Source organism: Stegostoma tigrinum, chromosome 9, assembly GCF_030684315.1.
Source record: "Stegostoma tigrinum isolate sSteTig4 chromosome 9, sSteTig4.hap1, whole genome shotgun sequence".
Lineage (NCBI taxonomy): Eukaryota > Metazoa > Chordata > Chondrichthyes > Orectolobiformes > Stegostomatidae > Stegostoma > Stegostoma tigrinum.
Window position 1 is genome coordinate 97,008,880 of NC_081362.1, and position 26,892 is coordinate 97,035,771.

General features: G+C 49.2%; 1 protein-coding gene across 5 annotated transcripts; it reads right to left on the reverse strand.

Annotated features, from left to right (window-relative positions):
• Positions 1-286: 286 nt before the first annotated feature.
• Positions 287-26,317, reverse strand: LOC125454549 (stathmin-4-like). Of its 5 annotated transcripts, none has more exons than XM_059648787.1 (6): positions 26,227-26,317; positions 10,193-10,235; positions 9,118-9,213; positions 7,138-7,343; positions 2,791-2,982; positions 287-834 (listed from the first exon to the last, which is right to left on the reverse strand). In XM_059648787.1, exons 2-6 carry the CDS (start codon positions 10,203-10,205, stop codon positions 730-732), a joined length of 612 nt encoding a protein of 203 aa, XP_059504770.1. In that variant the 5' UTR covers positions 10,206-10,235; positions 26,227-26,317; the 3' UTR covers positions 287-729. The 5 variants fall into 5 exon arrangements, with proteins under 5 accessions (XP_059504770.1, XP_059504769.1, XP_059504768.1 ...); XM_059648786.1 differs by having other exon boundaries at positions 10,193-10,276; positions 26,227-26,315; XM_059648785.1 differs by having other exon boundaries at positions 26,139-26,234.
• Positions 26,318-26,892: the final 575 nt, after the last annotated feature.

The window sequence follows — 26,892 nt, forward strand, 5'->3', positions numbered from 1 at the left end:
CAGTGTGCTGGGAGATATGAGAGGGAGTCTGCGTGTCTGCCTGTGTCAAAGTGAGTTTGTATCAGAGAGGGTGTGTGTGTGTACATCCTCGTGTCTGTTTGTGGAGGTTATATCTTTTAAATCATAACAAACTTGATAGCGAGGCATAACATGAAAAATCATTTGAAAATATACACAGGTACAAAGTAAGGATGTTGATTGGAACCAGCTGGTAAAATTGGGGACTGGGAAGTGTTAAGCTCTGAGTTTGTTTTGACAGGTTCTCACTGGGAATGAAACAATGAAGTTGTTTTTCACAAGTCTGGTGTAATTTGTGCTTTTCTGAAGCCTGTATGACATTTTTAAAAAAAGACAATGTAAATTAGTTTTAGTGATGAATGAAGAAATCACTTTCCAATCACTAAGTGAAATATTATTCAGAAATCAGACAGACCAGATGATAGACAGGGGCCAAAGCAGAACAAACATTGGTATGATTCATTCTCAGAACGAGTGCATCACTGGCAACGCCAACTTCTCTCACTGCCTGTGAGATGATAATTTAACTTTCGGCAATCAGAGCTGGCTCTGTCAGTGACACTCCCAGTAACAGAGTGAAGATAGTGAGGCACAGCCTGGCCAGACTTGGCCAGGAATAACGAATGGAGTTTACATTTCGGTTCAAGCTCGCTGTCAATGGTGCTTCCTCTCCCTTTATAGCCAGCTGCGCTGTTTATCTCAATTAAATATTTACAACAAAAGCCCAGAGGGGATGGGAGCCGATCCTAATTCAGGATCCTCAATTGCGCTGCACTGGCTCTGAGTCTTTTGTTTTCTCGGACCTCCTCTGCACGCCTGTCCTAGAATAAAAGAACCGGCTATTAGAGAGATCGAGGGACATTCTGACCATTTAGCACCAAAACACAGCACGGGTTTAGATACAGAGTAAAGCTCTCTCTACACTGTCCCCATCAAACTCTCCCGGGGCAGGGACAGCACGGGGTTAGAGACAGAGTAAAGCTTTCTCTACACTGTCCCCATCAAACTCTCCCGGGGCAGGGACAGCACGAGGTTAGAGACAGAGTAAAGCTCTCTCCACATTGTCCCCCATCAAACTCTCCCAGGGCAGGGAAAGTATAGGGTTAGCCAGTACCTGCCCCTTATCACTGTCCAATATCCCTCTCAATTCTTCACGGACTGTTGTATTTTCTTGAGGGACCCTCTTTCATTTGTCTCTGGTAGCCTATGTAAACAATGCCAATGGAAGCTCCTCAGTCGCCTGGCCAGTGTTAACCTTCGATATTCAACCCAGATTTGACACATCCCAGCAGAACCCTCCCACTCCACCAATCAGATACTACACGTTGGGCTATTCCATAACAGTCCCATAGTGTTGAAGGTAGTGTATGCATGTGGATAGAGGATTGGCTAACTAATAGAAGACAGAGAGTGAGGATAAAGAAAGTATTTTCAGGATGGGAACCCACTGCTGTTGGAGTATCACGGGGATCAGTGCTGGGGCCATGATTATTCACAATCTGTATTAATGACTTGGATTAAGAAGGTGACTGTACTGTCGCCAAGTTTGTTGAAAACAGAAATAAGTGGGAAGGCATGCAGTAACAAACAGTCTGCAGAGGGATATTGACTCAGAAAGTGAGAGGGCAAAAACTTGGCAGATGGAATATAATGTGAAGAAATGTGAGACCGTACAATTTGGCAGGAAGAATAGAAGAGTTGGATATTATTGAAATGTGGAAGACTACAGAAAGCTTCTGGAGAGAGGGATTTTGGAGTCCTTGTCTATGAGCCTCGAAAAGCTAAAATCCAAATTTTGTGACTAATAAGAAAGGAAATGGAGAGTTGGCCTTTATTTCAAAGTAAATTGTGAATGAAACTAGGATGGTTTTGCTAAAACTATACAAAGCACCAGTCAGACCACAACTGAATACAATGGACAATTTTGGCCCGTTATCTGAGGAAAGATGTCCTGGCTTTGGAGGCTGTCTACACACTGATCATTAGGCTGATACCTGGCATGGAGGGACTGTCTTGTGAGGAGATGTTGCATTGATTGGGCCTGTACTCATTAGAATACAGAAGAATGAAAAGTGACCTCATTGAAACATATGAGATTCTGAGGGGACTTGGCAGGCTCAATGCAGAGGGATTGTTTACCCTTGTGGGACAGTCTGGGTCTGGAGGACATAACCTCACAACAAGGGTCATCCATTAAAGACAGAGATGAGGAAGAATTTCTTCTCTCAGAAGACTGACAGTCTGTGGATTTCTTTACAGCAAAGGGCTGTTGAGGCAAGGGTCAGAAGGTATATTCAAGTTGGAGGAAGACAGATTTTTAGTCAGGAAAGGAATTGAGGTTATAGTGATAAAGCAAGAAAGTGGAGTTGAGAATTGTCAGAAACTGCTGGAAAAATGCAGCAGAGTTCTGAAGAAGAGTCACTGGAACCAAAATGTTCTGCATTCTCTCCACACATGCTGCCAGGCCTGCTGAGCTTTCCTTGCCATTTCTGTTTTTGTTTCTAGTTATCAGCATCTGCAGGTCTTTGATTTTATTTTGTTTGAGGATTAGCCATGGTCTTAGTGAATGGCAGAATAGCTTCAATAGGCTGACTTGTACATTACATTGACATCTTCTGGTTTTATGGACCACGCAGTTTACACATGGCACTCATGGCCCCAGTCATTCCAACCCCACACCCCCCCCAACCCCAGCCCATGATGGGGGTGTATTTTGCTGAAGCCTTTCCAGCCCCTGGGATTGCGCAGGGCGATGGGACTGGAACATCTCACCTTCTCCTGCAGTCGATCGAGCATCGCAGCCAAGTGAGCTTCACGGTTTTCTTTCTGGATCTCGTTTCGCAGCTCGAGTTTCTCCTTCGCCATCTTGATGAAATTGTTATTCTCCTCGATGGCTTTCTGGATCACATCCCGTTCATGCTCCCTCTTTTCTGCCAGGTGTTTCAGTAACTCAGCCTCCTGACACTAAACCAAAAATAAAACCCACTATCAATGAAACATTGGAACAAGGAGAGACATTCCCCCCAGTCCCCACACATCCCCAAGAGACACATTCCCCTCAGTGCCCACACATCCCCCAGAGAGACATTCCCCCCAGTGCCCAAACATCCCCCAGAGAGATATTCCCCTCAGTGCCCACACATCCCCCAGAGAGACATTCCCCTCAGTGCCCACACATCCCCCAGAAAGACATTCCCCTCAGTGTCTGCACATCCCAAGAGAGACATTCCCCTCAGTGTCCACACATCCCCCTAGAGAGACAATCCCCTCAGTGCCCGCACATCCCACAGGGAAACATTCCCCTCAATGCCCACACATCCCACAGGGAGACATTCCCCTCAGTGCCCGCACATCCCACAGGGAAACATTCCCTTCAGTGTCCACACATCCCCCAGAGAGACATTCCCCTCAGTGTTTTCGCATCCCCCAGAGAGACATTCCCCTCAGTGCCCACACATCCCCCAGAGAGACATTCCCCTCAGTGTCCACACATCCCACAGAGAGACATTCCCCTCAGTGCCCGCGCATCCCCCAGAGAGTCTTTCCCCTCAGTGCCCGCACATCCCACAGGGAGACATTCCCCTCAGAGCCCGCACATCCCCCAGACAGGCATTCCCCTCAGTGTCTGCACATTCCACAGGGAGACATTCCCCTCAGTTCCTGCACAAATCCCAAGAGAGACATTCCCCTTCAGTGCCTGCACATCCCACAGGGAGACATTCCCCTCAGTATCCGCACATCCCCCAGAGAGACATTCCCCTCAGTGTCCACACGTCCCACAGAGAGTCATTCCCCTCGGCGCCTGCACATCCCCCAAGAGAGATATTCCGCTCAGTGCCTGCACATCCCCCAAGAGAGACATTCCCCTCAGTGTCCACACATCCCCCAGAGAGACATTCCCCTCAGTGCCCGCACATCCCCCAGAGAGACATTCCCTTCAGTGTCCACACATCCCCCAGAGAGACATTCCCCTCAGTGCCCACACATCCCCCAGAGAGACATTCCCCTCAGTGCCCGCGCATCCCCCAGAGAGTCTTTCCCCTCAGTGCCCGCACATCCCACAGGGAGATATTCCCCTCAGTGCCCGCACATCCCACAGGGAGACATTCCCCTCAGTGCCCGCACATCCCACAGGGAGACATTCCCCTCAGTGTCTGCACATTCCACAGGGAGACATTCCCCTCAGTTCCTGCACAAATCCCAAGAGAGACATTCCCCTTCAGTGCCTGCACATCCCACAGGGAGAGATTCCCCTCAGTGCCCGTATATCCTCCAGAGAGACATTCCCCTCAGTGTCCACACATCCCCCAGAGAGACATTCCCCTCAGTGCCCACACATCCCCCAGAGAGACATTCCCCTCAGTGCCCACACATCCCACAGAGAGACATTCCCCTCAGTGCCCGCACATCCCCCAGTGAGACATTCCCCTCAGTGCCCGCGCATCCCCCAGAGAGACATTCCCCTCAGTGTCCACACATCCCCCAGAGAGACATTCCCCTCAGTGTCCACACATCCCATAGAGAGACATTCCCCTCAGTGTCCACACATCCCACAGAGAGACATTCCCCTCAGTGTCCACACATCCCCAAGAAAGACATTCCCCTCAGTGCCCGCGCATCCCCCAGAGAGACATTCCCTTCAGTGCCCACACATCCCCCAGAGAGACATTCCCCTCAGTGTCCACACATCCCACAGAGAGACATTCCCCTCAGTGCCCGCGCATCCCCCAGAGAGTCTTTCCCCTCAGTGCCCGCACATCCCACAGGGAGACATTCCCCTCAGTGTCGGCGCCTCCCCCAGAGAGACATTCCCCTCAGTGTCTGCACATCCCACAGAGAGACATTCCCCTCAGTGCCCGCACATCCCACAGGGAGACATTCCCCTCAGTGTCTGCACATTCCACAGGGAGACATTCCCCTCAGTTCCTGCACAAATCCCAAGAGAGACATTCCCCTTCAGTGCCTGCACATCCCACAGGGAGAGATTCCCCTCAGTGCCCGTATATCCTCCAGAGAGACATTCCCCTCACTGTCCACACATCACCCAGAGAGACATTCCACTCAGTGTCCACACAACCCACAGAGAGTCATTCCCCTCAGTGCCCACACATCCCCTAGAGAGACATTCCCCTCAGTGTCTGCTCATCCCCCAGAGAGACATTCCCCTCAATGCCCACACATCCCACAGGGAAACATTCCCCTCAATGCCCACACATCCCACAGGGAAACATTCCCCTCAGTGCCCGCACATCCCACAGGGAAACATTCCCTTCAGTGTCCACACATCCCCCAGAGAGACATTCCCCTCAGTGTTTTCGCATCCCCCAGAGAGACATTCCCTTCAGTGCCCACATATCCCCCAGAGAGACATTCCCCTCAGTGTCCACACATCCCACAGAGAGACATTCCCCTCAGTGCCCGCGCATCCCCCAGAGAGTCTTTCCCCTCAGTGCCCGCACATCCCACAGGGAGACATTCCCCTCAGTGCCCGCACATCCCACACGGAGACATTCCCCTCAGTGCCCGCACATCCCCCAGACAGACATTCCCCTCAGTGTCTGCACATTCCACAGGGAGACATTCCCCTCAGTTCCTGCACAAATCCCAAGAGAGACATTCCCCTTCAGTGCCTGCACATCCCACAGGGAGAGATTCCCCTCAGTGCCCGTATATCCTCCAGAGAGACATTCCCCTCAGTGTCCACACATCCCACAGAGAGTCATTCCCCTCAGTGACCACACATTCCATAGGGAAACAACCCCTCAGTGTCCACACATCCCCTAGAGAGACATTCCCCTCAGTGTCCACACATTTCCCAGAGAGACATTCCCCTCAGTGCCCACCCATCCCCCAGAGAGACATTACCCTCTGTGCCCACACATCCCCCAGAGAGACATTCCCCTCAGTGCCCGCACATCCCCCAGTGAGACATTCCCCTCAGTGCCCGCGCATCCCCAGAGAGACATTCCCCTCAGTGTCCACACATCCCCCAGAGAGACATTCCCCTCAGTGTCCACACATCCCACAGAGAGACATTCCCCTCAGAGTCCACACATCCCCCAGAAAGACATTCCCCTCAGTGCCCGCGCATCCCCCAGAGAGACATTCCCTTCAGTGCCCACACATCCCCCAGAGAGACATTCCCCTCAGTGTCCACACATCCCACAGAGAGACATTCCCCTCAGTGCCCGCGCATCCCCCAGAGAGTCTTTCCCCTCAGTGCCCGCACATCCCACAGGGAGACATTCCCCTCAGTGTCTGCGCCTCCCCCAGAGAGACATTCCCCTCAGTGTCTGCACATCCCCACAGGGAGACATTCCCCTCAGTGCCCACACATCCCCCAGAAAGACCTTCCCCTCAGTGTCTGCACATCCCCACAGGGAGACATTCCCCTCAGTGCCCGCACATCCCCCAGACAGACATTCCCCTCAGTGTCTGCACATTCCACAGGGAGACATTCCCCTCAGTTCCTGCACAAATCCCAAGAGAGACATTCCCCTTCAGTGCCTGCGCATCCCACAGGGAGAGATTCCCCTCAGTGCCCGTATATCCTCCAGAGAGACATTCCCCTCAGTGTCCACACATCCCCCAGAGAGACATTCCCCTCAGTGTTTTCGCATCCCCCAGAGAGACATTCCCTTCAGTGCCCACACATCCCCCAGAGAGACATTCCCCTCAGTGTCCACACATCCCCCAGAGAGACATTCCCCTCAGTGTCCACACATCCCCCAGAGAGACATTCCCCTCAGTGTCTGCACATCCCACAGGGAGACATTCCCCTCAGTGTCCACACATCCCCCAGAGAGACATTCCCCTCAGTGTCCACACATCCCACAGAGAGATTTTCCCCTCAGTGTCCACACATCCCCCAGAGAGACATTCCCCTCAGTGCCCGCACATCCCATAGAGAGACATTCCCCTCAGTGCCCGCACATCCCACAGGGAGACATTCCCCTCAGTGTCCGCACATCCCACAGAGAGACATTCCCCTCAGTTCCTGCATATCCCACAGGCAGACATTCCCCTCAATATCGAGACATTCCCTGTGAGATTCCCCTCAGTATCCTGATAACTCCCTGCGCGATTCCCTCGTTGGTCTGGGATCCCTGTGCACTGTACCTTCCTTCTCTCTTCAGCAGCCTCAAGTTTTTTCTGGATCTCCTCGAGGGAAGGATCCCGTTTTTTTGGCAAGGCTGTGTGGAATTCTGGGACTCCCTCAAATGATGGTGGTTTCAGAATGACTTCGAACGACAGGCCGGACGCTCTCTTGTTCAGCTCCTTCACCTCCATGTCGGATATGAAGCACCAGTTCATGTCAACTGGGTCTGAAAGAAAAGTGAGTCAGTCTGTTACACAGGGACAGCAGGAGCCATTCAGCCCTTCAAACCTGTTACACAGGGACAGCAGGAGCCATTCAGACCCTTAAACCTGTTACACAGGAACAGCAGGAGGCCATTCAGACCCTCAAACCTGTTACACAGGGACAGCAGGAGCCATTCAGACCCTTAAACCTGTTACACAGGAACAGCAGGAGGCCATTCAGACCCTCAAACCTGTTACACAGGGACAGCAGGAACCATTCAGACCCTTAAACCTGTTACACAGGAACAGCAGGAGGCCATTCAGACCCTCAAACCTGTTACACAGGAACAGCAGGAGGCCATTCAGCCCCTCAAACCTGTTAAACAGGAACAGCAGGAGACATTCAGCCCCTGAAACCTGTTACACAGGGACAGCAGGAGGCCATTCAGCCCCTCAAACCTGTTACACAGGGACAGCAAGAGGCTATTCAGCCCCTGAAACCTGTTACACAGGGACAGCAGGAGGCCATTCAGCCCCTCAAACCTGTTACACAGGGACAGCAAGAGGCTATTCAGCCCCTCAAGATTGTTACATCATCCAATTATGTCATGGTTTTTCTCTTCCATATCTCTTGATCTCCTCACCCAAAAAAGCAACCTCAGGACCTCGGCCTTGAAAGCTCTAATGGACATTTCAAAGTGACATTGCTCCAGAATGTCCTGTCTGTAACTTTAGAATTAGATTCAGTTCTGGATCCTCTCTGCAAAATGAACCATTTCTCTTTCAGTACCCTCACCCCATGGACTCACCCACAGTAGCTATTGTGCTCTGTTGCTCAGTGTCAGGACTGTGTTAGTAGGTCATTATGCCCCCAGCTTTCCTTGATGAATGATCTAGAAGATGCTGACCCAAGGCTCTGTCCCTGATTACTAACCTCCGGAGGCTTGGAGACCGCTTTGCAGAACACCGCCGCTCAGTTCGCAATAAACAACTGCACCTCCCAGTCGCAAACCATTTCCACTCCCCCTTCCATTCTTTAGATGACATGTCCATCATGGGCCTCCTGCAGTGCCACAATGATGCCACCCGAAGGTTGCAGGAACAGCAACTCATATTCCGCCTGGGAACCCTGCAGCCTAATGGTATCAATGTGGGCTTCACCAGTTTCAAAATCTCCCCTTCCCCCACCGCATCCGTAAACCAGCCCAGTTCGTCCCCTCCCCCCACTGCACCACACAACCAGCGCAGCTCTTCCCCTCCACCCACTGCATCCCAAAACCAGTCCAACCTGTCTCTGCCTCCCTAACCTGTTCTTCCTCTCACCCATCCCTTCCTCCCAACCCAAGCCGCAACCCCATCTACCTACTAACCTCATCCCACCTCCTTGACCTGTCCGTCTTCCCTGGACTGACCTATCCCCTCCCTACCTCCCCACCTATACTCTCCTCTCCACCTATCTTCTTTTCTCTCCATCTTCGGTCCGCCTCCCCCTCTCTCCCTATTTATTCCAGAACCCTCACCCCATCCCCCTCTCTGATGAAGGGTCTAGGCCCGAAACGTCAGCTTTTGTGCTCCTGAGATGCTGCTTGGCCTGCTGTGTTCATCCGGCTTCACACTTTATTATCTTGGAATTCTCCAGCATCTGCAGTTCCCATTATCTCGGACACTGTCATGGTGCCCTCCCACCAGTGGTGGTACTGTTTAAACACAGGGTCAGCTGTTACTGCAGGTATCACTGTCTGAGCCCAGGCTTTAGCACGAATCTCACAACACAAAGACTGCTCCAATATCACTCACCTTCAAACTTATAGAGAGTCTTGTTACGAGGCTCCGGGTTGAAGCAGGAGCAGAGAAGGTTAAAGAGAGGAAGTTCCCTCATCTTCTGTTTGTAGGCTGAAAGTGAATAGTGATAAAACAATGAGAGTCCTTAGCCCTCACTCACAGAAACACAGCATTTCAGCCGTCCTAAAGATTACATGTTGACATTTTTGGGGAGACAGTGATACGGGATAATATTTTTAAAATTCACTCATGGGATGTGGACAACTGGCTAGACCAGCATTTATTGTCCATCTCTAATTACTCTGGAGGAGCTGGTAGTGAGTAGCTTTTTTGAATTGCATCTGTAAGCCAGAGACCCAGGCTGCTCCTATCACAGCACAGCAGCTAGTGACATATTAAACTCAATTCACAAATCTGGGCTCCTTTCGGGGAAGGAAATGGGCGATCCTCACCTGGTCTGGCCTATATGTGACTCCCGACCCACTGTGATGGAGTGATTTTGATCTGCCTCTGAAGTGGCTGAGTGAGACACTCAGATTAGGGCAAGGTGGGACACCCAAGCCTCATGAGAAAGAATTAATTTTAAATCTGGAATTAGAGCAATGTACCAGAGCCTGGCAGTTACTGAAATAATTGTGACAGTTGTGATCAATAATACAGTGCAAACACTGTGATTAGACGAGCCTGTTGTTATGTAGTAGCAGTGTCCCAATCTCTGAAACAGGAGGCCTGGGATCTATCTGACCTGCTCCTGCAGCGTGTAATAGCATCTCTGAACAGGAAAATAGCTGCTGGGATTAGAAGCCTTGTTCATACACACGGAGAGATTAGACTGGCCTCTACACACATTATGTTTCATGATGATGTTTTTGAGGATTAAGGGAGATTCTTTTCTCTTTGGGGCAGACTTGCAACATTGTTAGGGCGAAATGGCTGTGTCTGCGTCTGCTTTCTCATGTCTATTATCTCGCCTTCGCTGTCTCGGCATTGGTCTCGCTATCTGGGGTAATCAGTAACAGTCTGATGAAGGTTAAGAGCGGTGCAGTCCCTGTGTTAAAATGGCATTGCAGGGGAACAGGGTGAAACATACCAGACAGTGACATGGTAACTGGATGAATCGCTTTCGCGTTGACCTAGAAAGACAGAATGGAAGACGGAGGTTCAGAACAAACACCTGCGGGGAGAGTAAAGCAAAAATAAAATGAGCACAACCTCAGTATATTGAACCAGCAGCAGGCACGTAAACCTCAACATTTCACCTGGGAGCCCCTAACCAGGGAAACTGAGCCATTAAATCAGAGAAATCCTGGCAATTTTGTGCAAAATTGGAGTTGGCACATCATCTGGTTTACAACCAACAATCTGAACTAAAGTACAGCTGATGCTAGAGATCCAAGATGAAACAGAAAGTGCTGAAGGAACTCAGTAGGTCTGACAGCATCTGTGCAGAGGGAGAGAGACAGTGTGTTACTTGTCCATCCCCAGCCATCCTGAGAAGGTTGAACCAAAGGAGAACCTTGGTGGAGTGGGAACTTTAACTTTGTTTTTCTCTCCCCACAGAGGCTGCCAGACCTGCTGAGTTTCTCCAGCATTCTCTGTATTTTAACCTCTGACTGATGATGTGGTAGCATATAGAGAGTATAGCTGTATATAATACGGGTCACTGCTGTCAGTGTTTGGCCCAATGGGACAGTACAGAGCATGTTACTGTACCCAGGGTGTGGAACCATAGATACTACAGACCCTGTCCTTCCCATGTTTCCAGTTACAGGGTATTACAGTTTTTGTCAAAACAGTCAGTGTCTAGGACAAGGCAATGCTACGACCCCAGTTTATGGCAGTCAGAGCTCATGGTTATGAGATCTAACAACCTCTGTACTAGAACCCTCCTCCAATGGCTCCTAGCGTGATAGATCAGTCTTCAGCTGATTCAATACACTCCACATGGTATCAAGAAATGGTTGGAGACACTAGATATTGCAAAGACTGTGGGCCCTCACAACATTCCAGCAATAAAGCTGAAGACTTGTGCTCCAGGATGTGCCGCGCCCCTAGCCAAGCTTTTCTGGTACAGTTACAACACTGGGATCTACCTGGTCATGTGGAAAATTGTCCAGATATGTCCTGTACACAAAAAGCAGGACAAATCCAACCGGACAATTACTGCCCCATCAGCCTCCCCTCGATCATCAGTAAAGTGATGGGAGGTGTCAGTAACAGAGCTATCGAGCAGCACCTGCTCAGCAATAACCTGCTCAGTGACGCCCAGTTTGGGTTCCGCCAGGGCCACTCAGCTCCTGATCTCATTCCAGCCTCGGTTCAAAAATAGCGCACGGGGGTCAGTAGTTAGCACTGTTGCCTCACAACACCAGGAACCCGGCTTCACTTCCTCGGGTGACCGTCTGTGTGGAGTTTGCATGTTCTCCCGGTGTCTGTGTGGCTTTCCTCCGGGTGCTCCGGTTTCCTACCACAGTCCAAAGATGTGCAGGCTGGGTGGATCGGCCATGCTAAACTGCCCGTAGTGTTCAGGGATATGCAGACTAGGTGAATTAGCCATGGGAAAATGCAGAGTTGCAGGGATAGGTTAGGGGGTTGGGATACACTTGGAAGAGTTAGTGTGAACTTGATGGGCCAAATAGCCTGCTTCCACACTGTAAGGATTCTATGGACAAAAGAGTTGAACCCCAGAGGTGATGTGAGAGTGTCTGGCCTTGATATGAAGTCTACATTCAACTGCATGTGGAAACAAGGAGCTCAAGAAAAACTGGAATCAATGGGAATCATGGGGCAAGCTCCTTGCTAGTTGGAGTCATTGTTGGAGGTCAGCTATCTCAGTTCCAGGACATATCTGCAGCAGTTCCTCAGGGTAGTGTCCTCAGCCCAAACATCTTCAGCTGCTTCATCAATGACGTTCCTTCTATCATAAGGTCAGAAGTGGGGATGTTCACCGATGACAGCACAATGTTCAGCACCATTCATGAGTTCTCAGACACTGAAGCAGTTCATACCCAAATTCAGAGATAACAAGGTGTAGAGCTGGATGAACACAGCAGGCCAAGCAGCATTATAGGAGCTGGAAGGCTGACGTTTCGGGCCTAGACCCTTCTTCAGAAATGGGGGAGGGGAAGGGAGTTCTGAAATAAATAGGGAGTGAAGGGGAGGCAGATAGAAGATGGATAGAGGAGAAGATAGATGAACAGGAGACAGACAGGTCAAGGAGGCGGGAATGGAGCCAGTAGAGTTGAGTGTAGGTGGGGAGGTGGGGAGGGGATAGGTCAGTCCAGGGAGGATGGACAGGTCAAGAGGACAGGATGAGGTTAGTAGGTAAGAGATGGGGGTGGGGCTTGAGGTGAGAGGAAGAACAGGTTAGGGAGGCGGGGACGAGCTGGGCTAATTTTGGAATGTGGTAGAGGCTGGGGGGATTTTGAAGCTTGTGAAATCCACATTGATACCATTGGGCTGCAGGGTTCCCAAATGGAATATGAGTTGCTGTTCCTGAAACCTTCGGGTGGCATTGTTGTGGCACTGCAGGAGGCCCAGGATGGACATGTCGTCGGAGGAATGGGAGGGGGAGTGGAAATGGTTCACAACTGGAAGGTGCAGTTGTTTATTGCGAACCAAGCGTAGGTGTTCTGCAAAGTGGTCCCCAAGCCTCCGGTTGGTTTCCCCAATGTAGAGGAGACCACAGCAGGAACAGTGGATATAGTATACCACATTGGCAGATGTGCAGGTGAACATCTGCTTAATATGGAAAGTCATCTTGGGGCCTGGGATAGGGGTGAGGGAGGAGGTGTGGGGGCAGGTGTAGCACTTCCTGCGGTTGCAGGGGAAGGTGCCAGGTGTGGTGGGGTTGGAGGGGAGTGTGGAATGGACAAGGGAGTCCCGGAGAGAGTGGTCCATCCAGAAAGCAGACAAGGGTGGGGAGGGAAAAATGTCCTTGGTGGTGGGGTCGGATTGTAGATGGCGGAAGTGTCGGAGGATGATGCGTTGGATCAACACATTGTTGTGGCCCCAGCAACACTCACGGAGATTTGACACCATCCAGGACAAAGCAGCCGCTTGATTGGCACCACATCCACAAACATCCCACTCCCTCCACCACCGACACTCAGTAGCAGCAGTGTGTACTGTCTACAAGATGCCCTGCAGAAACTCAACAAAGATCCTCAGTCAGCACCTTCCAAACCAACACCCATATCAATCTAGAAGGACAAGGGCAGCAGATACATGGGAACACCACCTCCTGCAAGTTCCCCTCCAAGCCACACACCATTCTGACTTGGAAATATATCGCCCTTCCTCCACCGTCACTGGGTCAAAATCCTGGAAATCCCTCCGTAATAACGTAATGAGTCAATCTATAGCAGGTGGACTGCAGCAGTTCAAAAAGGCAGCTCACCCCCACCTTCTCGCTGAAAGAAGACAGAGGGTGGGAGTTGATGGGAAATGTTCATCCTGGAGACCAGTTACTAGTGGTGTACCGCAAGGGTCGGTGTTGGGTCCACTGCTGTTTGTCATTTTTATAAATGATCTGGATGAGGGCGTAGAAGGATGGGTTAGTAAATTTGCAGACGACACTAAGGTCGGTGGAGTTGTGGATAGTGACGAAGGATGCTGTAGGTTGCAGAGAGACATAGATAAGCTGCAGAGCTGGGCTGAGAGGTGGCAAATGGGGTTTAATGCAGACAAGTGTGAGGTGATGCACTTTGGTAGGAGTAACCGGAAGGCAAAGTACAGGGCTAATGGTAAGATTCTTAGTAGTGTAGATGAGCAGAGAGATCTCGGTGTCCATGTACACAGATTCTTGAAAGTTGCCACCCAGGTTGGCAGGGCTGTTAAGAAGGCATACAGTGTTTTAGCTTTTATTAATAGAGGGATCGAGTTCCAGAACCAAGAGGTTATGGAGAAGCTGTACAAAACTCTGGTGCGGCCGCACTTGGAGTATTGCGTACAGTTCTGGTCACAGCATTATAAGAAGGATGTGGAAGCTTTGGAAAGGTGCAGAGGAGATTTACTAGGATGTTGCCTGGTATGGAGGGAAGGTCTTACGAGGAAAGACTGAGGGACTTGAGGCTGTATTCATTAGAGAGAAGAAGGTTGAGAGGTGACTTAATTGAGACATATAAAATAATCAGAGGTTTAGATAGGGTGGATAGGGAGAGCCTTTTTCCTCGGTGAGCACGAGGGGGCATAGCTTTAAATTGAGGAGTGAAAGATATAGGACAGATGTCAGAGGTAGTTTCTTTACTCAGAGAGTAGTATGGGAATGGAACGCTTTGCCTGCAACGGTAGTAGATTCGCCAACTTTAGGTACATTTAAGTCGTCATTGGACAAGCATATGGACGTACATGGAATAGTGTAGGTTAGATGGGCTCGAGATCGGTATGACAGGTCGGCACAACATCGAGGGCCGAAGGGCCTGTACTGTGCTGTAATGTTCTATGTTCTATGTTGTCAACTGGGGATGGGCAATAAATGCTGACCAGCCAGTGACACCCACATCCCGTGAATGAATACAAATAACAGTGTTTGGGCCAGTGGGATATTCCATTCATTGCTCCTATAGTCTGCTGTCACACTGTACAGTTTCAGTGTTGGATGATGCTGGGTTCCTCGGTACTGTGCTGCCACCGGGTGGTCATTCTCATCTCTCAGGAAAGGGCGAAATGTGAGACAAGAACCAGCCCGAACATTTAATGGTATCTGGCTTCTTTTTTTTCAAAGACAACCTGTGGTTTGTGACTCACTCCTCACGCAAATATTGCTGTTAACGTTTCATTATCTCAAGTGCGCCGTAGGGGCTGCTCCAAGACAATTTTCTTTAGATTTTAAGTTTGACTGTTTTCTGTGGCCTCTCCTTCCTTCTTCTGTATCCCCAAAAAATCACCTTCTTCATAGAATCCCTGCTGTGTGGAAGTGGGCCATTCAGCCCATTGAGTCCACACCAACCCTCTGAAGACCATCCCACTCCCCTAAGCTATATCTGTAAGCCACCAGAAGAGGTAAGGCGAAAAGGCAGATAGTGCAGGGTTCCCCCGTGGCCAATCCCCACAATAACACGTATACTACTTTGCATACTGTTTGGGGTAGTGTGGTATGACCTTTCAGGGGCTAGCAGCAGCAGTCAGGTCAGTGGCTCTGACGCTCAGAGGGAAAGGGTGCAGTCAGACAGAGCGATACTGATAGGACACTCAGTTGTGAGGGGGACAGAAAGGAGATTCTGTGGCTGCAGAAGAGATACCAGGATGGTGTTAACAAAGTGTGGAGGGGTTGTGGGTGCTTATTGCACAATATTTGTCAGGCCAGTGGCTGTGGGACAATGGGAAGTAAAGAGTTATGAGCTTCGTAAATATCGTTGAGTTTGTGGGCAGAGAAACCGGTATTCAATATAATAACCTCGAGCAGGATGGGCAAGAGTGCTGTGGGTCTTGTGGAGTGTTTTTATTCATTCATAAGATATGGGTGGACCAGTATTTATTGCCCATCCCTGGTTGCCCCTTAAGAACATGACTGTGAGCTCCATTCCTCAACAGATGCAGCCCACGTGCTGTGGGTTGGCCCACAATGCCCTTAGGGAGAAAATTCCAGGATTTTGACCCAGCGACAGTGAAGGAACAGAGATGTATCTCCAAGTCAAGATGGTGGGTGACTTGGAGGGGAACTTGCAGAAGATGGTGTTCCCATGTATATGCTGCCCTTGTCCTTCTAGTTGGAAGTTCTCCTGAGTTTGGAAGGTGCGGCCTAAGGATCTTTGGTGAATTTCTGCAGTGCAACTTGTAGATAGTACACACTGCTGCTACTGAGCTGTACCCATCCAGGTAAGTGGGGAGTATTCCATCACACTGCTGAGTTGTGCCTTGTAAATGATGGACAGGCTTTGGGGAGTCAGGAGGTGAGTTATTCGCCACAGTATTCCTAGCTTCAGACCTGCTCTTGTAGCCACCGTGTTGAAATGGTTAATCCAGTTGAGTTTCTGGTCAATGGTAACCGCAGTATGTTAACAATAGAGGATTCAATGATGGTAACGCCATTGAATGCTCTTGGAAGAGTTGATGTGAACTTAATGGGCTGAACGGCCTGCTTCCACACTGTAAGATGGTCACTGCCTGGAGTTTGTGTTGCATGAATGTTAGATACCACTTTTCAAACCGAAGGCTGAATACTATCCAGGTCTTGATGTGTTGGAAATGGACTGCCTCAGTAACATACAGGCTACAATGATTCAAGAAAGGAGTTCACTACCATTTTCTCAAAGGTAATAAATACTGGTCAAGCCAACAACACCCGCATCCCACAAGTGAATTTGAAAATAAAGAGTTTGCAGATTATACTAGAGTACAACTCTGCTGCCGTTCCTGAAGGCCCCCACTGTGTCATGGATGTCATGGTTGCTAGGTCTGTTTGAAGTGTGTCTGGTAATAATGTCACACAACATGAGGTATCTCAAAGTGAAGATATGGTTTGCATCTCCACAGGACTGGAGTTGTCATTGTGGACATTCCCATTTGCAACAGATAAATTGGAGAGAAGAAGATTGGGTGCTTTGGGTGCGATGTGGAAGCACACTGTTTACACCGGGTTATGCTTTGGGATTGAAGGTGGGGTTGGAGGGCATGGGGAATAGTGATTGTAATATTTTCAAAGTATTTTTAATCTGAAGGGATAGGTTCCTGAGTTGTTTGGACAGCCTTGGTTTTCCCGAATCAACCTGACTCCTTTGGATCTCATGTGCAATTGATGGAATTGTTGAGTCGGAATTGGCTTCATTGCATCAAGGTTGAGAGTATTGGAATTGCCAATAGCAGTGCAGAGAGATGTCACTGCTACAGAGTGTGCAGACTGAGCTCAGCAGAGTTTGGCAGTAATTAATGGGTCACCCCCTCTGGGATCATTATGCTCAATCACTGTTCCCACATTGAGCAGAAAGCATTTGGGCCAAAGCCTGGAGGTTTCATAGAACATAGAACAATACAGTGCAGAACAGGCCCTTCGGCCCTTGATGTTGCGCCGACCTGTGAACTAATCTAAGCCCCTCCCCTTACAATATCCCATCACTTTTTGGAGCTATGCCCACTTTGGACACATTTTAGGAAGGTTACCCTTTATTCTTCTCAATTCTGATGAGTACAGGCCCAACCTGCTCAACTTTTCCTTGTAGAACAAACCTGAACTTCAGCTTACGTTTCAGCTGAGTGAATCTTCCCTGAACTGTCTCCAGTGCCAGTTTACACCTCTTGATGGGAGGAGATCAAATGAACTCACAGTACTCTGGGTGTGTTCTCACTGAGGCCCTGTGCTACATTCCATCCCTCTTGTACAGCAGGCCAATATTCCCCTTGTGAACATAGAACAATACAGCGCAGAACAGGCCCTTCGGCCCTCAATGTTGCACCAACCTGTGAACTACTCTAAGCCCCTCCCCCTACACTATCCCATCATTATCCATGTGCTTATCCAAGGACTGTTTAAATGCCCCTCATGTGGCTGAGTTAACTACATTGGCAGGCAGGGTGTTCCACGCCCTTACCACTCTCTGAGTAAAGAACCTGCCTCTGACATCTGTCTTAAATCTATCACCCCTCAATTTGTAGCTATGCCCCCTTGTACAAGCTGAAGACATCATCCTCGGAAAAGGACTCTCACTGTCCACCCTATCTAATCCTCTGATCATCTTGTATGTCTCTATTAAATCCCCTCTTAGCCTCCTTCTCTCCAATGAGAACAGACCCAAGTCCCTCAGCCTTTCTTCATAGGGCCTGTGCTCCAGACCAGGTAACATCCTGGTAAATCTCCTCCGCACCTTTTCCCAATGCTTCCACATCCTTCCTGCAATGGGGTGACCAGAACTGCACACAATATTCCAAGTGAGGCCACACTAGCGTTTTGTACAGTTGCAGCATGACATCATGGTGCTGGAACACAATCCATCTACCAATAAAACCTAACACACTGTAAGCCTTCTTAACAGCACTATCAACCTGGGTGGCAACTTTCAGGGATCTATGTACATGGACACCGAGATCCCTCTGCACATCCACACTACCAAGAATCTTTCCATTGACCCAGTATTCTGCATTCCTATTATTCTTCCCAAAGTGAATCACCTCACATTTATCTGTATTAAACTCCATTTGCCACCTTTTGGCACAATTCTGCAGTTTACCTAGTCATTAAGTGTACCTCCGCAGACTTGTGACTCATGTACCAGGACACCCATATCCCTCTGTACCTCAGGGTCCTAAAGTTTCTTTCTACTTAAATAATGTTCCAATTTTCTACTCTTCCTGCCAAAGTAGACACCATCACATTTTTGTACCTTATATTGTGCCTACCAATTTATTGTCCATCTGACCCATCGGTGTCTCTCTTTCAGACTCTTACACCCTGCTCACAACTTACTTTTCCAATATCTTTGTACCATCAACAAACCTGGTGACAAGATAGTCCATCATAAATCCTTACAGTGCAGAAGGAAGCCATTTGGCCCATCAAACCTGCACTAACTCTCTGAAGAGCATCCCACCTAGATCCACCTAATCCCTATAACCCCACATTTAGCACGGCCAATCCACCTAGCCTGCACATCTTTGGGCTGTGGGAGGAAAGTGGAGCACCCGGAGGAAACCCACACAGACACGGGGAGAATGTGCAAACTCCACACAGACACAGAGGAGAATGTGTAAACTCCACATTCGCCCGAGGCTGGAATCTAACGTGGGGCCCTGGAGCTGTGAGGCAGCAGCACTAACCACTGATTGATGAGTGACAGGCCCTTCCTCAGCAGGTCTGAGACTGATGGATGTACTGATTTTGTCAGGGCTCTCTTTCCTGCTTCCTTGCTGACTGCTCTACCTCCATCTCTCAGGCAGCAACCAGGACACGTTGACTCCAATTCTGATCGGCTTAAGGCCGATCTGAGACTGCGTGGAATCACAGACCTGACCGAACTTTGGTGTGAGCTCAGCAAGGGGCCTGACATTGGGGAATACAGTCATGAACCATTTTGCTCACGTGGCCCAATTAACAGTGTCACTACTGACCCATGAGGTGGGGGAAGGGGCTGGGGTATTCCCTGTTCACTGGTGTCCTTCCATACTCCACTCTGAGCCTGATCTTTATCTGAGGCAGTGTAGAGGCGAACTGTACAACCAATTCACTGCTATAAACAGGATGGTGAGAACCAGGCTTGGCCAGGCATAGCTTGGTACCTCTCTGATGAAGGGTCTAGGCCCGAAACGTCAGCTTTTGTGCTCCTGAGATGCTGCTTGGCCTGCTGTGTTCATCCAGCCTCACATTTTATTACCTTGGAATTCTCCAGCATCTGCAGTTCCCATTATCTCTGATAGCTTGGTACCTTCTGGTTTGTTTTGCTGTTAGTCAAGAGCAACTGTGACCTTGGAAATCTTGATTTTGGCTTCAGGGAATGGGCCGCTGGTGATTGTAGAGCCAAGGACATGAAGTTGTTGAGGGCCTCTGGATTGTGGTAATTGATGTTCAAATCATAGAATCCCTACAGTGTGGGCAAAGGCCCTTTGGCCCATCATGTCAACACCAACCCTCAGAGCATCCCACCCAAACCCATCTCCCTGTAATCCACCTAATCTATATATCACTGAACACTATGGACAATTTAGCACAGCCAATCTACCCAACCCGCACATCTTTGGACTGTGGGACGAAACCGGAACATCCAGAGGAAACCCACCCAGGCACAGGGGCAATGTGCAAACTCCACACAGACAGTCGCCCGAGGGTGGAATTGAACCCAAGTCCCTGGCGCTGTGAGGCAGCAGTGCTAATCACTGAGCCACCGTGCCACCCTATCATTGGAAGGTCTCCAGGCTCAATGCCCTGGCATTTAACATTGGTCTTCCAGATACCTAGTGTCAGTCTCCCTCACTCACTCCCAGGGGAACTGATCGGCATGCTGCTGTTCAGAGATAATGGGAGCTGCAGATGCAGGCGAATCCGAGATAACAAAGTGTGGGGCTGGATGAACACAGCAGGCCAAGCAGCATCTTAGGAGCACATAAGCTGACGTTTTGGGCCGAGACCCTTCATCAGAAAATGGGGAGGGAGAGAGGATTCTGAAATAAATAGGGAGAGAGGGGGAGGCAGACCGAAGATGGATAGAGGAGAAGATAGGTGGCGAGGAGATAACTCTAACCCTCTTCCGCACCTACACTGGCCCAAAACCCCAACCCTTCCTCCGTTACATTGATGACGGTATAGGCACCGCCTCTTGCTCCCAAAAGGAGCTCAAACAGTTCATCCACTTCACCAACACCTTCCACCCCAACCTCAAGTTCACCTGGGCCATCTCCAACACATTGCTCACCTTCCTAGACCTCTCTGTCTCCATCTCAGGCAACCACCTAGAAACCAATGTCCATTTCAGGCCCACCGATTCCCACAGCAACCTAGAATACACCACCTCCCACCCACCTTCCTGGAAAAATTCCAACCCCTATTCCCAATTCCTTCACCTCTGCCGCATCTGCTCCCAGGATGAAGCACTCCACACCCGTGCATCCCAGATATCCTCGTTCTTCAAGGACTTCAACATCTCCCCCCCCCCGCAGTGGTCAAGAACGCCCTCGACCATGTCTCCCGCATTTCCCACAACTCAAGCCTCACACCCCGTCCCCACAATAACTGCCAAAAGAGAATCCCCCTCGTCCTCACATACCACCCCACCAACCTCCGGATACAATGCATCATCCTCCGACACTTCCGCCATATACAATCCGACGCCACCACTAAAGACATTTTTCCATCCCCACCCAGGTCTGCTTTCCAGAGAGACCACTCTCTCCACGACTCCCTTGTCCGCTCCACACTCCTCTCCAACCCCACCACATCCAGCACTTTCCCCTGCAACCGCAGGAAGTGCTACACTTGCCCCCACACCTCCTCCCTCACCCCTATCCCAGGCCCCAAGAAGACTTTTCACATCAAGCAGATGTTCACCTGCACATCCACCAATGTGGTATACTGCATCTGCTGTACACGGTGTGGCTTCCTATACATTGGGGAAACCAGGCAGAGGCTTGGGGACCGCTTTGCAGAACACCCACGCTCAGTTCGCAATAAACAACTGCACCTCCCAGTCGCGAACCATTTCCACTCCCCCTCCCATTCTTTAGATGACATGTCCATCCTGGGCCTCCTGCAGTGCCACAATGATGCCACCCGAAGGTTGCAGGAACAGCAACTCATATTCCGCTTGGGAACCCTGCAGCCCAATGGTATCAATGTGGATTTCACAAGCTTTGAAAATCTCCCCTCCCCCAACTACATCCAAAAACCTGCCTAGCTCATCCCCGCCTCCCTAACCTGTTCTTCCTCTCACCTATCAACTCCTCCCACCTCAAGCCGCACCCCCATTTCCCACCTACTAACTTCATCCCGTCTCCTTGACCTGCCCATCCTCCCCAGACTGACCTATCCCCTCCCCACCTCCCCACCTATACTCTCCGCTCCACCTATCTTCTCCTCTATCCATCTTCAGTCTGCCCCCACCCCTCTCCCTATTTATTTCAGAACCCTCTTCCCATCCCCCCTCTCTGATGAAGGGTCTAGGCCCGAAACATCAGCTTTTGTGCTCCTGAGGTGCTGCTTGGCCTGCTGTGTTCATCCAGCTTCACACTTTGTTATCTTACATGCTGCTGTTAGTGAGCTTCAAAGGACGAGGTCAGCTCTCTGTCAACAGCAGACACCACCCCATAGACTAGGACAAAGGTGCGCTCTGCTCTTGGTGTGCAGTCTTACCAAATTGAACAGCTACAGAAAGCTTAAGCACACAGGGAAACAGGCTCGTTCAGATGCCAAATGTATCTAATAACAGCAACGGGAGGAATACGTCGAGAAATGTCATAGCAAGGTACAACCTGCTTTACCCAATAACTATAAAAGGGTTTAACCGACTGTAATTGTACGCAGCACCTTCCAAACCCACGGCCACTTCCATCGAGAAGGACAAGGGCAGCAGATACATGGGAGCACCACCCCCTGTAAGTTCCCCTGCAAGTCACTCACCCTCCTGACTTGAAAGTATATCGCCGTTCCTTCACTGTCACTGGGTCAAAATCCTGCAATTCCTTTCCTCATGGCTTTGTGGGTTAACCCACAGCAGGAGGACTGCAACGGTTCAAGAAGGCAGTTCACCATCACCTTCTTAAGGGGCAGCTAGAGTGGGCAATAAATACCAGGCCAGGCAGGGACACCCACGGCCCACAAGTGAATAAAAACCAATGATGCAATTGTAGTACTTAAACTGATAAAGGGATTCGAGATGCTGACAGAGTGAAACTGTTTTCTCTCATGATGGCAGGCGAGGGGACACTGGCGAGCAGAACATTCCCACTGGAGCTGGCTGGCTCAGTCAAGGGTCTTATCCAGGAATGTTCCCTGGCACACAGCCTCTCCCCTCATCAGGTGTGGCACTTGGAGCTGATTGATAGATTTTCCCGATAGTTGGTTATCGGGGTATCGGACTGTGGAGCAAACATGGATCCATGAGGTGGATGGCCATGATCTGATTGGTTGGTGGAACAGGCCCCAGTGATGTAAACCATTGACAAGATGTTAGACATGGTGGTGTGACAGCCCATCCCCCTGTCCCTGTGTCTGCTGTCCTTGAGGTACAGCTGTCCCTGAGCTCTCTCTATATCTGGGTGTGAGTTCCTGCCACATCACCACAAACATCCCTTTGTGCAGAAACATCTCTCTGAACCCTCAGACGTCTGTAAGGAATTTCACAGAGAAGTGGTCCTGAGGATTGGGAACGAGTCATTTTGGGCAATGAGCCTCAAAATAGATTCAGGAAATCCAAAGTGTGACTTCTTCCCCATTACTAATGCAACCCCACACCAGTCTCTAGCCACTCCTGCATCTGTACTGCTTCCAGGTACGTCCCTCCCCAGTACAGATCACAGATGACGTGAACCACGCCTTTCTAGACCTTCTTACTCAGCGACCAGCTGCTCGGAATTACAAATTACTGAGGATGAGATCACATTCCTTTAGTTTAGGAACCTCAGAAACCTCAGATTAGGGAACTGCGCCCTGCAGCTGTGATATAACACATCGTGTGAATGGTAACACCATGGTGATGTTACTGAGCTGTTCAGCCATGATATGGAGATCATAGAATCATGGAATCCCTACAGCATGGAAACAGGCCATTTGGCCCAACAAGTTCACACTGCCCCGCTGAAGGGCATCCCAGTTCGACCCATTCCCCTACCCCTGATTTCCCCATGTCTCACCCACCTAACCCACACACCCCTGAACACTACGGGCAATTTAGCATGGCCAATCCACCTAGCCTGCACATCTTTGGACTGTGGGTGGAAACCGGAGCACCCGGAGGAAACCCACGCAGACACGAGGAGAATGTGCAAACTCCACACAGACAGTCGCCCGAGGCTGGAATCAAACCTGGGTCCCTGGCGCTGTGAGGCTGCCATGCAAACCACTGAGCCACCGTGCAAGATGACAGTTCAAATCCCACCAGGGACTTCATATTGAAAATGCAGAAGATTATGGTGATCACAACAACACCAGGATATTGTTAATAACTGATCTGGTTCACCACCATCTCTGAGGTGGGCGAGGGGAGGGTCCTTAACTTGTCTGGCCCAAATGTGACTCCAGACCCACAGCCATGTGACTGTCTCAAATAGTGCAGAAAGCCATTGATTTGCAATAAAATGCTTCAATACACAACAGAGGCTCAAGAGAGTAGTTCATCATCAACTATTCATCGGTGATTGGAGCCAGCAAGATATGGCCAGCTAGCAAAGCCCACATCCTGAGGCTGAAATACAGTTAGGAAATTGTCTTGGAGCCCAGACTGGCTGGAGCAAATCAATAGATCGCCCCTTTCCACCATCTGTCAAGCTTTCTAATCTCACTATGTTCTGTCCTCTCATGAATATTCCCAATCATGTGATATCAATGGGAAATAATGTGATTTAAAAAACCCAGCAATGATGTAACCTTGGAACAAAATCCTTTGATACTAAGTCAGAAAATATTGAAAATCCTTCACAGCTACAAAGGCAAATTCACCACAATCAAACATTTGAGAAGCCCCCATTTAGTTACAGGTTGGCCAGGCTGTCAGTATCCTCAGCACTGACAGTTTCAACAGAATACAATTAATCAAAACCCCGTCTCCTCAAATGTATTCAAACTGATGAGGATCATTTCCAGGCTATCTGCCTCTGTTTGTGAATAAGTGCACAGTAACTCACTGACTACAAAGTCACAGTCAGGTTAAAGCAGGCAGCTGGAATATGACAGAGGACCTCGTTGGGGGGAGATTAGTTCCACTGCAGACATTTCTGATTGAAATATCTGAACTGCTTGCCACTGGAGAGTCTTCAGAGAACTCAAGGATAAACATCTTAAACCCAGCCCCTGGTTTTAACTAGAATGAAATATCTTGACCAATGAATTAGAGAAAATTTCTGGGTCACGGTGAAATTGTATTAAAGTTACTGTCAGACTGGTGTAGCCGTGGAAATTCAGAAATGGCCCAAAGGCTCTGTATTTAATCCTGCAAGATATGGTAATGATCGATGAGGGACAGCGTAGAGAGAGCTTTACTCTGTATCTAACCCCATGCCATCCCTGTCCTGAGAGTATTTGATGGCGACAGTGTCAAGAGAGCTTTACTCTGTATCTAACCTCGTGCTGTCCCTGTCCTGGGAGTGTTTGATGGGGGACGGTGTAGAGGAAGCTTTACTCTGTATCTAACCCTGTGCTGTCCCTGCCAAGGAACACACGAATAATCGTGCAGTCTACGACAGTGATGTCCCTGAGCAGAAGGTTAACAATTACACTGAAAGGGGATCTAATCTGAATGAAGAAAAGAAAACTATGAATTTAGGGAATTAAAAATGATACTTGTCTTGGTTCACAAAGGAAAGACAGGAGCTTGGAAGAGGCTTTCAGTCGATCGATTTCTGTCGACTGACAACACCCTGCCTCTGATGTTACACTATCTGCAGTACTGTCCACAGGTCACCTTTCAGATACAATTTTTGTGACTATAACCAAGCAAGTGTCGTATCGGAATCAAACCTTGCAGTTCGGTCCCAGTGAACCAGCCTTATTCAGCACAGTTAGGAATCACTGTGTGGCATTGTTCCCTCGGGATACACAGACACTGGAGTCTGAGTGTCTCCGAGCTCAGGCGCCAGTGCACAGTTAAACGAGACGTCAGAAGATGGGTGGCTCAGGCAGCATAAGGGTTTACAGGAGTCAGTGCAGGAGATTAAAACGACATTTTAGAAATTATCCTCATTGCAGGACACAAATAGGCACACGTACACAGCCAGACATACACAACACACACAAACACACACCAGGGACACAAACAAACACACACAAACGCGCACACACATACAAGCAGACATATGCACAAAGACAGATTAGACAAACACACATACACAAAGGCAGATACATATACACAATCTACACATTGACACACACACACACACGCAGGCAGACGACACAGACACACCTAGTTATAGACACATAGATAAGACAGGTTGCACCCTGTACTGTTCTTCTTATCAGTCTCATTTGCCTAATTTACTGACTCATTATCATTTCACCAAAAATAAACAAAATATCCATTTTCAAAAAGAAATGTTATGTTGGAAATCTCCTCCGACAGAAGACATTAGTTATTGAAAAATGCCACAATTTTGTCTTCCACACCAGCGTATTCCCAACACACAATATAATTAACCTTCCAGAATTAATTCCAGCCCTACACATCGCACACAAAATCTCAATGGATCACATCCCCACGCACTGATTTTCTTTTGAAAAGCATTTTCCTTGAACGATACATCTGCCCCCTCACCGACTAAAGAAATCTCAACCATAAATATCTATCAATGCAAAAATTAATTTTCACAGCAGAGAAATCCATATTAAATTGATTTTAAACAAAAGAAAAGCATCCAGTAATTATCAAATATAAAGACATATCTAGATTTCGGATAGTCGTCATTACTGCAGAGGCAGAGGCAGGTCACATTTGATTGTAGGTGGAGTGATGTGTTCCAAACCCTCGCTGCTTGCTTTGTTCTGTCTGTACTTACCACAGCCCTGAACCCAGTCAAAGAGTCATGTCAGAGTCAAATGCTCAACTCCAGCCTCTCTCATTACATCACTTCTCCACCACCCCATTGGACCACAAGTAAGCTGAACACTGATTGGCCACTGGTTAGAAGGTTGGGTCTTGGAACATTAACCCCCAGCAGGCCCAGGCCTTGCCCCTTCCCCTTCCTACGCTCCACTCACAAGTCCCTGGGCCACCTCTGTCAGAACCAGAACCTGGCCAGTGGATGACAGAAGGATGTGGGAGTGGCATGTCCAGCATTCCTTCCACATCGCACCCACCCCCTCAGGAAAAGAAAGACCACCAAATGTTAGCCTCTTACCCCAGTCCCTTTCAGACTTTTGGGTCCTGGGGAATTCAGCGATGAAGGGGATAACTTGTAAAAATGGCATTGAGGTTTATAAGATTAGCTGTGATCCAGCTAAACGGTAGACTGGCTGTTGGGGGTTGGTTATTACACTTGGCTGGAGGCTTGGTGACCCCAATGTTAAACTACTGCCAGTCATATCTCTCGAATGAAACGGCAGCCCATAGCCATCTGAGACTATATGCACTTCAGATTTAGGTAGGCCAGGCTTGAGGAACTGAATGGCCTGCTCATGTTCCTTTTGCCTGTGTTTCTCAATGTTCAGCACTATCCAGAATT